Raw genomic sequence first — 11,169 nt, 5'->3', positions numbered from 1 at the left:
AAAAAAAAAAAAAAAAAAAACCCGGTGACAGACCAAATGCACCTGAGGGATGAAGGGGATGGGAAGGAGCCCAGAGGATCTAAACACGATGGTGGTAGGAATGACTGGGGGGCTTGGAAGGGGTCCAGAAAAAGGCAGCTGAGTGGGTCCTGATGGCTGGGAAGCCTTTGCAGGGAAGGAGGGCCAGGCCTGGGTGGGAGGATAGGAGGGGTGTGGGCCCCAGTGAGGAGGGGAGCTGAGGGAGGAGGAAGGCTGGGAAGCTGGCTGGGCAGGGGCAGCGGCAAGGCGGAGTGGCCCGAGCCAGGTCCTCATTGCACTTGGTACCCAGAGAACCCAGAGATACCCTGGCGTGGCCAAGGTTGGACGCTGGTCTGCCTGAGGCCCCCACGGCGCACGGCTAAGGTGTTCTTCCAGCCTCACTCCCTGCTCTTGGGAGCACACTCTCCCCTTCTCCTGCCCAACTCCCACACATCCTTCCAAGCCCACGCGCCGCATGCCCACGCCCCCGAATCTCAGCGTCCCTGCCCAGGCTGCCGACACGCACGCGGAGGTGATGGCGCGGTAGCGCTCCTGGCCGGCGGTGTCCCAGATCTGCGCCTTGATGGTCTTGCCGTCCACCTGGATGCTGCGGGTGGCGAACTCCACGCCGATGGTGCTCTTGCTCTCCAGGTTGAACTCGTTGCGGGTGAAGCGCGACAGCAGGTTGCTCTTGCCCACGCCCGAGTCCCCGATGAGCACCACTGGGCGGGGAGGCGAGGTTCTGTGAGTCCCCATGCTCCACCCACGACCGCCCCCACAACCTTCCTGCTGGTTCCCTGGGTGCTGCACCACCGCAGCTGCCAACGGTGTGGAGGAGTCGGAGATGCCTGGAGCCCGGAGCCTGCAGGCACCGTGCTAAGTGGTGCAGAAGTGAAGGGCGGCTCCTGCCTTCCAGAAACAGCCACTGCGCATAGCACAACGCCCGCCTGTCTCTGGTCCTCAGAGCAGGGCTTTCCCAGCTGGGGCATGGGGACCCAGGCAGCCAGGTAGGCAGAGCAGCTCGAGTCTCCACCTGCAGCCTGGTGGCTGGGCAGCCAGACACAGCTTGAGAGGGCTCCTGAGCGGGGTGACCTTGGGCAAATCACTTCATCTCTGGACTTTTTCCAAATGTGTGAACAGGGAGGCAGTCACAGGAGGAGGAAGTAAGAGCAGGCATGGCCAGGCATGGTGGCTCCGCCTGTAATCCCAGTGCTTTGAGAGGCCGAGGTGGGTGGATCACTTGAGGTCAGGAGTTCAAGACCAGCCTGGCCAACATGGTGAAATCCACCTCTATAAAAAATACAAAAATTAGCCGGGCACAGTGGCTCACGCCTGTAATCCCAGCACTTTGAAAGGCCGAGGCGGGCGGATCACGAGGTCAGGAGATCGAAACCATCCTGGCTAACATGGTGAAACCTCATCTCTACTAAAAATACAATAAAATTAGCTGGGCATAGTAGCAGGCGCCTGTAGTCCCAGCTACTTGGGAGGCTGAGGCAGGAGAATGGGGTGAACCCAGGAGGCGGAGCTTGCAGTGAGCCAAGATCATGCCACTGCACTCCAGCCTGGGTGACAGAGCGAGACTCCATCTCAAAAAAAAGAAAATTAGCCGGGCGTGGTGGCTACTGTAGCCCCAGTTACTCAGGAGGCTGAGGCAGGAGACTGGCTTTAGCCCTGGAGGTGGAGGTTGCAGTGAGCCGAGATCGCATCAGTGCACTCCAGCCTGGGCAACAGAGATTCTGTCTCCCTCCACAAAAAGAGCAGGCATTGCACAGGAAGGGACATGAGTGGGCAGCTGTCACGGTTGTTGTGGTTTCTGGTCAGGGCATGGGAAGGGTCACTGCTCCAGGTATGTAAGTGACAGGACATGAGGAGCTACCCCCACCTCAACTCCCACCTCTCCTGGTGCAGCAAACCCACATCCAGCTTCGGTACAGAGGGCTGAGTGGGGAACAGGAATATGACCTGAGGACGCAGCCTGGAGGAAAGAGCCTGCAGCCACCTCCCACCACCCCCGTCCCCAGGGTCAGGTCCCCTGCTGAGCTGCAGGGAGCTCCAGCCAAGGCCAAGTCCTCATTCAAGGGGCAGTCCGCGTGGCAGTCCACGCGTGTGCACAGCTCTTCACAAGGCTCCATCACAGGTATGCATTGTCCCAGGAGGTGGGCACGCAGCAGAGCAGCTCGGCGAGATGCAAACCCTGGCCCAGAAAGGAGTCAGTGCAGCATGGACAGGAGGGAGATGAGGGTTTGTGGGCAACACCACCCAGGGATGGGGGGCCTGAGCCCAGTCGACACGGGGTGTGCAGCAGGCCTGTCTCATGCTGGCCAAGGGGCATGAGGAACGCGTCCCTGAGCAGAGCAGGTGCCGGCTGGTCAGGCCAGGGGTGAGCCGCCCTGTAAAGCGTTTCCTGTCCCAGCCACGGAAGCACTGTCCCTACGGGCCCAGCCGCTCCAGGCTCTGGGGTGGGGCCTGGGTGGTCTGTCCCCAGACCAGAACATTCCATGCGGGGGAGATCGGTGTGTATGCGTGCACTTGAATACAGCCAACCAGACGCCCCAGCCAGAAGCCCCGGGGACCCCCAAACGTGGGCCTTGGGCCCTGGCACCTGCGGGTGGGTTGGCTCAGTGGCTTGGTCACCCCGATCCCAAGCAGTTGGGGGGCATCCACTGAGGATGAGACTTCCCTGTCCGGGCAGAGATGGGCATGGCTGCTCCTCCTGAGCTCGGGGAGGTGCAGGCAGCCAGGCTGAGTCCTGGCTGACACAGAGGTCCACCGGCCCCACCCGGAACCCCTGCCACATTGAGGGAGCAGGCCCTGGAGCTCACCAGGCAGCCCTCCTCTGCCCTTCCCCTGGCCACACTGTGGGGCTGTACCTACACGCTTGGAATTCTCTCCCTAGAAACATTCTCTCCTGACCCCACTGCCCGCCCCGGGCACTGCCCGATTCTCTCGTCTCCGGACTCCAAACCCGCTGGAAGGTATCGTCTACACTCACTCATTCCACCTCCTGTCCCCCAGTCCTAGAACTCAAACCAAGCATGCTTTCGCCCCCACAGTCAGAGCCAGCCACAGCCACCCCCACACCCCCGGGCCCATGCAGCAGGCACTCAGCAAGCTCTCCCTCCTTCCCTGCCTTCAGGGGCTCCACACCCCGACTCCCCTCCTCACAGTCACTCCTACTCAGTCTCCCACTCCACTTTCGAACCTCAGGGAGCCTCAGGACAGGCATCTCTATCCTCACCCAGTCCCCAGGTGACCCCATCCAGGCTCATGGCTGTAAACACCCGCCATGGGCTGGTAACTCCTATATTACCTCTCTCCCTAGAAGCCCAGACTGGCGTGCCCATTGTCTCCTTCCTGTCTCCTCTGGGGCCCCAGTCCCCTCACACCCAGTAGAGCAGAGCCGAGCTCCCACTCACTCCCTAAGCCTGCTCACCCACCCCTCACCTACCCTCCTTATCTTGGTTAACTGGGGCTTGGTCCTACTAGGCACTCATGCCAAAACCTGGAGTCATTCTCGACTCCTTCCTTGCTCTCGCATCTCAGAGTCAATCCTTCAGCACATTCGAAACAGACCCAAGAGAAGGGAGGATGAGGGGTGCATCCCACCATGTCTCCCTGGGCGATTCCATTCCAGACTCCCAGACCCTGGAAGGTATTGTCTGTGGGGTCCCTGTGTTCACCCTCATCACCAACCAAAAGGCTGGCCTCCTGCAGCAGCCACCAGAGGGCACCCGTGAGTGCTGAGCCAGGGCACCTCTCTCCCTCTGCAAACAACCCTCCGTGGCTCCCACCTCCCGCAGGGGAAAAGCCCCAGTCCTCCCCACTGCCCACAGGGCCCTCCCCTCCTCCCTCTCGTCCCCTGGTTCACTCTGCTCCAGCCACACAGGCCTCCATGCTGTTTCCCCAACACGCCAGATGCGATCCTGCCTCGGGGCCTTTGCACGGGCTGCTCTTTCTGCCAGAAACGCTCTTCTCCAGGCACCAACCTGGCTCCCTCCCTTATCCCCTTCGTGTGACCCCTTAAATGCCACTTGGTCAAGAAGGCCCTCCCTGCTATGCTAGTAAAACCCTACTCTCTGAGTTACCCTTTTCCCTGGCCCGGCTCTTCCTCCATCACTCTTGCCACTCTCTCACCTGTCAGGTGGCATTTATTTTTTGCCAGTCTGCCCCAAGGGCAGGAATCAGGTCCTGGCACAGTGCCTGGCACACAATAAACACCCAAGAAAATGTCTGTCAAATGGCCGGGTGCGGTGGCTCACGCCCGTAATCCCAGCACTTTGGGAGGCCGAGGCGGGGGGATCACGAGGTCAGGAGCTTGAGACCATCCTGGCTAATACGGTGAAACTCCGTCTCTACTGAAAAATACAAAAAATTAGCAGGGCGTGGTGGCGGGCGCCTGTAGTCCCAGCTACTCGGGAGGCTGAGGCAGGAGAATGGCGTGAACCCGGGAGGCAGAGCTTGCAGTGAGGTGAGATAGCGCCACTGCGCTCCAGCCTGGGTAAAAGAGCAAAGACTCCGTCTCAAACAAAAAAATAAAGAAAAAAAAAGAAAAAGGAAATGTCTGTCAAATGAACAAACAAAACGCCAAAGAGGCTGGCTGAACCTCCTGGGCCCACCCCCTGCCACATACCTGGAGGATGCCAGGTCACCACCCTTGGGCCACAGGTGAGGAGGGCAGGATCAGGCCACCCCCTACAATCCCACCTGGTACCCTCTCTGGTTGGCTGCTTGGAAGGCAAGAATAAAAAGAACACGAAGAATATTTGATGAGCCTGTGCTAACAAAGCTCTCGGTGTGCATTACTTCACAGAAGCCTCATGTAGCCCACTTTTACAGATGAGGAAACTGAGGCTCGGATGGGGAACGGGGCGTGGGGCAGAGCAGGATCCTGAAGCCATGCATGTTTGTGGGCTCGCCCCCACCTCCCAACGGTGCCCCCCAAGGGTCTTGTCTGGAGCCACCGCCTGGGAAGTGAGCCAGGCAGGATTTGAACCCAAGTCTTACGCATCCACAGTCCAAGTTCTTCCTTCCCAACTTACTGCCATACTCGCTGTCCCACCCCAAACCCCAACACGTGGCTCGGGAGTCATGATTCTGCCTTATGGGGTGGGCATTGAGGCTCTGGGCACCCCAGCTCCTACCGCGTGGGGCAGCCTATCCACCTGGGGCAGCTGGCAAACTCCTACTCATCCTTCAAGATCCCTTGGTTCAGACCTCTCTTCTCCCCAAAGACTGCTGCTTGGACTGGCCTGCAAGACCTAAGACAACAGGGCCAGCATTCTCTCACATCTCCATGGGTGCCCAGCACAGGGCTACCAAGTGGACTTCAGAGAAAGATAGAAAGATGGCCGGGTACAGTGGCTCACACCTGTAATCCCAGCACTTGGGGAGGCCGAGGCAGGCGGATCATTTGAGGTCAGGAGTTCAAGACCAACCTGACTAACATAGTAAAACTCTGTCTCTACGAAAAATACAAAAATTAGCCGGGTGTGGTGGTGAGCATCTCTAGTCCCAGCTACTTGGGAGGCTGAGGCAGGAGAATCATTTGAACCCGGGAGGCGGAGGTTGCAGTGAGCCAGGATCGTGCCACTGCACTCCAACCTGGGCAACAACAGCGAGACTCCATCTCAAAAAAAAAAAAAGACGTCAAGTGGTGGAATGAATGTGGGTATGTGGCCCAAGGCGTCCGGACCAAACCAGTAGGGATGAGAATGGGCTCCCAGGCCACCGGGGACCAGGCTGGACTCACTGTGAGGACCCCCATCCACACCATCAATCTTAACCTCCTTTCCACGGCAGCTACAGAAACCTAATCAAGGCCAGGGAGGTCTGCTCAGTTCTCACGTCCTCAGGAAACAAGATAGGAAACTTGGGCCCTGCCTGGGTATTCCCCTGACACTCTCACTTCCTTCCCAGCCTTGCCCCAGCTGTACCGCCTTGGGGGCTCCTCAGCCTCATCAGTTTTTTGTTTGTTTGTTTGTTTGTTGTTTTTTTGAGACGGAATCTCCCTTACCCAGGCTGCAGTACACTGACGCGATCTCAGCTCACTGTAATCTCTGCCTCCCGGGTTCAAGTGATTCTCTTGCCTCAGCCTCCTGAGTAGTTGGGATTACAGGTGTGCACCACTATGCCCGGCTAATTTTTGTATTTTTAGTAGAGATGGGGTTTTGCCATGTTGGCCAGGCTGGTCTTGAACTACTGACCTCAAGTGATCTGCCCACCTCGGCCTCCCAAAGTGCTGGGATTCCAGGCGTGAGCCACGGCACCTGGTCCCATCAGTTTTGCCCCAGGCTGCCAACACTCAAGCACCTTGGCCAGGCTGGGTCCCCAGTGCTTTGCATGCCTCAGCTGATCACATTCTCAGGGCTGCCCCAGGGACAGATGTAAATATTATCATTCTCCCTGAACAGCTGGGAACACTCAATCTGGAGTGACCAAGTCAGAGCAAAGGCCAAACGGCCACTGAACAGGTAAATGGCAGACCAGGTACAGTGGCTCACGCCTGTAATCCCAGCACTTTGGGAGGCCGAGGCAGGTGGATCACTTGAGCTCAGGAGTTCGAGACCAGCCTGACCAACATGGCGAAACCCCGTCTCTACTAAAAATACAAAAATCAGCCCAGCATGGTGGCGGGCACCTGTAGTCTCAGCTACTCGGGAGGCTGAGGCAGGAGAATCGTTTGAGCCAGGGAGGCGGAGGTTGCAGTGAGCTGAGACTAAGCCACTGCATTCCAGCCTGGACGACAAAACAGGTGAATGGCAGAGAGGCTGAGCTGCCCAGCCAGTCCCTGGCACTGGGTGCCCAATGCAGAGGTGGCCAGTGGGGCAGCGGCGGGGCTGGTCCAGGATGTAGGCTGGGAATAAACATGTCATTGTCTAGGACACAAGCAATCTGTTGTCTTGGGGAAATAAAGAGCCCTTGAGGACACAGCTCCCAGCATTTCCACAGAAGTTGGTCGCTTCCCTGGCTGGGAAGCGACCCCCCTACCCCAGACACGCCACTTGGCTGACAGAACAGGCAAGCCCAGTTGGCAAAAACAAAGAGCTGGCACCTCTGAGAAGTGCTGGGTGCCCTGGCCTGCCCCGTAACAGTGTGGTGGCCCTGGGGGCCCAGACCCTAGTGCTCAGGCAGATGGAGAGGCCCTTCAGGGGAATGGGCCCCAATTCCAGGCAGAGCCTGCTGGAGCCAAGCAGCGCCCCACTCCTGCCCTGAAAGCCAGTCCTAAGCATCCGAGGCCCCAGGGACCGGCACTGGGGGCCACTCTTGTCTCAGCTCTTCTCTGGGGAGGTGTCCAGAGCTACGGCACTGGAGGGGCCCCTATTCTAAACGGGGAAAATGGTATGCTTGGGTCCCCAAACAGCAACCGGAACAGCAGGCCCACTGTGGGGGTCTGCCTAGGCTTGAGGGCTGGGAGCTGCCTCTGGAGCCTCAGCAGAGAAAGGGAAGCACCAGGCAAGCCCATTCCCTGGGGACAGGAGCCACCTTGTCCTTGGGCAGGGGAGGGGCGGACAAGACCCAGAGGACAGGGCCTGGGGAAGCTGCGGCCCGTTTCCCCCACGACCCATGTCCTCCAGGGCCTCTAGGGTAGGGGAAGGGCTCAGAGAGGGCCTCAGTGGCCCTTGGGGACACAGCTACACCCATGGTGGACCCCACAGCCCCGAGTCCATCAGAAAAGAAATCAGGGGTCCTGCGGCAATTAGTGGCAGGCTATGAAAATGGCCTATGGCTAAAGGAGAAAATGTCAGGAGGATAAATGTGAGGCTCTATAATTAGGTACAAATCAACAGTGTCGTTCCTGGGGGAAGGAAAGAACATTCACAGAGGAAAACAAACAGCACACAGGGCATCACCCGGGGATCTGCTGGCCTCGGCCGCTGAGGTCAAGGGAGCCAGTGAGTGATGTGGCCACCAAAAAAAAAAAAAAAAAGGCAGAGGCCAGGTGTGGTGGCTCATGCCTATAATCCCAGCACTTTGGGAGGCCGAGACAGGTGGATCACCTGAGATCAGGAGTTCGAGACCAGCCTGGCCAACATGGTGAAACCCCGTCTCTACTAAGAATACAAAAATTAGCCAGGCATGGTGGTGGGTGCCTGTAATCTCAGCTACTCGGGAGGCTGAGGCAGGAGAATCGTTTGAACCCGGGAGGCGGAGGTGGCAGTGAGCCAAGATTGCACCACTGCACTCCAGCCTGGGTGACTAGAGTGAAATTCTGTCTCAAAAAAAAAAAAAAAAAGAAAGAAAGGAAACAGAAAAAGAAAGACAAATATTGAAAAAGAATAGAGGAGGTCCTCTGATGAGGCACAGCTGTGAAGGTGAGACGGCAGATGACCAGTTTGGGAAACGCTGACCTTGTGGGTTAGATTTTTGCTACCAACTGGCTTGAGAAGGTCAGCAGGGCACCTGCTTAGACTCAGTAAAAGGAGGCCAGTGTGGGGAGGGCAGCAGGGCAAGCCCCCCCACCCCCACACTGCCCGCCCGCCTGCCAAATGGCAGCTGCCGCAGGAGCTAGATCAGTGTTTCCAGGAGGCAGTCTCTGCAGACGGTCCCGGGACCACACAGCCTCTCGGTTGCTCCTGACCCAGTAACTGTTCTGCTGGGAACGTACTTCAAGGAAATAACCCAAAGGGCAAAATCATGACTTGGGCAAACACTCGGAGCTGGGGTCATTTAAAACAGCAAAAGGGCGAAAATAACAAGCAGGGGATAACCACAGAAACCTGGACAGGGCACGTGGGGAGCAACACTCCCTGCCCTGGCAGTGCCACGTCTGGGTGGGTGCCCAGCCAGGACCTGAGAGCAGCTGCCTCAGGAAGGGCTGAGTGGAGATGGCACCCGCCCAGTAGAACCCAAAGTTTGGTCCCCCTGTCTCCAGATGGCCCCTTAGAATCCCAGTCCCCAAAACCCTTCCAAAGCTTCCTCCTGCCATGAGGGCGAGACCTTGGGCCTGGCACTTGCCAACCACAGAGCCTCACCCACCAGTGATATTATTAACCTGTGTGCAGTTGCCAGAGCCCTCAGTGCCGCAGGACGACTTCAGGCCCTTGCAGAGGCACTTCCTCCCCCTCTCCACCGAAGGCTTTCGCCTCACGGACAGCTCAGGTGGGGAGACCTCTGCCCATTCCCCACAACCACAAGACGCTGGATGAGACCAGACGCAAAGCCCAGCTAGGCCTGGTGCAAGTCACAGAGCACGCTCGGAGGAACGGCTCAGCGAGGCGAGGATACCAACAGCTGATGTGGGACGCAGGCCCTTATAGAGCAGGCCGCAGGGTGAAGGCACCTTGGATCCGGGGGTTAACCCTCAAGGGATGCCATTGTCAGCCAGGGAGCCCAGCAACCAGGGCAGACGACTAGGCCAAAGTCTAGCTGGGCATAGAAGGCTCAGCTGAGAAACAAGGGACTCCAGCTTCTTCCAGCAGACCGGGCAATGGCTGCCTGATCTGACTAGGCTTTATTTGATGTTCCTAGAGCCCCCTCAGTCTCTCGGGCGGGGAAGACCCTCCAGCAGGCTGGCTGGGGCCCCGGCCATCAGTGCGCACGTTGGAAGAAGGTGGTCTAACAACCCCAAGTCCCAGATGCTGGCCACAAGCCTCTTAAGACACGCTTTCTAAGTGGTAAAGCCCACAGGTGGCCTGCGCTCAATCGGGCTCCAACACTTTATAAACTGTGTCTTTGTCACTCTGGGCTTCAGTTTCCCAATGTGTAAAAAGAGAGGCTGGTTAATATCAACCTCAAAAGGCTGCAGTGAGGATTTAAGTTAGTTCGTTTGCGTAAAGTGCTCAGAAAAGTGCAGGTACTGGCTTAGCGCTGTTTAGAGTGCCAAGTGAAGAAATGGAATTCTTGCTGCACGCACGGGTACCTTTCCACTCAATCCCAGCTCTGCACCCCAATCCAAGACTCCCACCACCACACACCTCACTCCCAGGCCCTCATGTCGGCCCAGACCCCATTGTCTGCCCCGCCTATCCCGGGCCCCACCCCCAAACACGCTGACCCAATCAAGACTGGCCTCGTGGAGCCCCGCCCCCCACTTACCAGGCCCAACCCACCTATTGGTCACGCCCATTAGCCTTAGCCCCGCCTCTAAAACCCCGCCCCCATTCCGAACCACGCTTTCAGCCCAGCCCGGCCCGCCAAATCCTGGGAAGGCTCCACCCCCTCCGGAGGCCCCGCCCTAACGGCATCTCCCACCGCTCCGGGCCCCACCCCCGCTAGGCCCCAGCCCCGCCCCAGCGCATCCTGGGTCCCCCAGGTCTCTCCGGGCCTCTGGCTCCGCATGGCCGCGAATCCTAGCTCGAAGCTGATGGAGCTCGGTCGGCCCCCGCCTTCCCGGCTGCCTGACCCGCCGGGCCCCAAGCCCCGGGCTCCGGACTGGGCCCAGCGGCCTGAAGCGCGGCCTTGGCCCGTCTGCCCGCCGCCTCGCCGCAACGCCCTCGCCCGTCTGTGCCCCACCGGCCGCACCTTTGAATAGGTAGTCGTACTCGTCGTCCCGGGTCCCCATTGTCCTGGCGCTTCCGGCGGGATCGGCGACTCCGCAGCCCCACCACAAACACCCGACGGGGGCGGAGCCGGCGCCGGGCAGAACGGCCGTTGAATGGCCTATCAGCGGCGGGTGGGGTAGTGACTGGCACCTAGCGGAGCCAATCAGAGATGGAAGTAGTGCTCTGAGGGTGGGCGCCGCTTGGTATCCACCCTCCTCGCCCTCGGTGTCCTGGAGAAAGGCGGAAGGAATGCGGACCTTTTTGAAGTGACGGTCGCGACAGCCTATTAGAAGCGAGCTTAAGAGGGCGGGGCGGAAGGCTGCAGGAATGAAGTGGAATGACAGACCAACTAACCAATGAGAGGCTGGATTGAGAACCTAGCCGACTATCAGAGGACCTGTCCGGGAAGGGAAATGGGGGTACGTCCAGGTGATGCTAAGATGCTTAACGTCCCGATGACGTCATAGGTCAGCGAGCGCTACCCTGGCTTCGCCCCCCCCCAATCCCATAAATGATCATTTCCGGGGACCTCAGCGCTGGGTCCCCTTTGTTGGTTGTAGTTTCCATCTCTATTTTGGGACTCACTGGGTTATCCTTCTATGCCTCAGTTTTCTCCTCTGTAAACTGAAGAAACCCACCTCATGGAATCTTTTGAAAATAACCAGAT

The 11,169-nt window shown here is 58.6% G+C and overlaps 1 protein-coding gene across 1 annotated transcript in view; it reads right to left on the bottom strand.

Annotated features, from left to right (window-relative positions):
• RAB11B (RAB11B, member RAS oncogene family) overlaps positions 1-10,736 on the bottom strand; it is a 14,551-nt gene extending 3,815 nt beyond the window's left edge. Inside the window, exons 1-2 of the mRNA XM_011966261.1 lie at positions 10,483-10,736; positions 545-740 (exon numbers count right to left, since the gene is read on the bottom strand). Coding sequence (XP_011821651.1) covers positions 545-740; positions 10,483-10,522 — 236 coding nt within the window. The 5' untranslated portion in view covers positions 10,523-10,736. The remainder of the gene's footprint in view (positions 1-544; positions 741-10,482) is intronic.
• Positions 10,737-11,169: the final 433 nt, after the last annotated feature.

The sequence above is a fragment of the Mandrillus leucophaeus genome, unplaced genomic scaffold, assembly GCF_000951045.1.
Source record: "Mandrillus leucophaeus isolate KB7577 unplaced genomic scaffold, Mleu.le_1.0 Scaffold751, whole genome shotgun sequence".
Lineage (NCBI taxonomy): Eukaryota > Metazoa > Chordata > Mammalia > Primates > Cercopithecidae > Mandrillus > Mandrillus leucophaeus.
The sequence above is the reverse complement of the archived record's forward strand: the minus strand, read 5'-3'. Positions and strand labels throughout refer to the sequence as shown.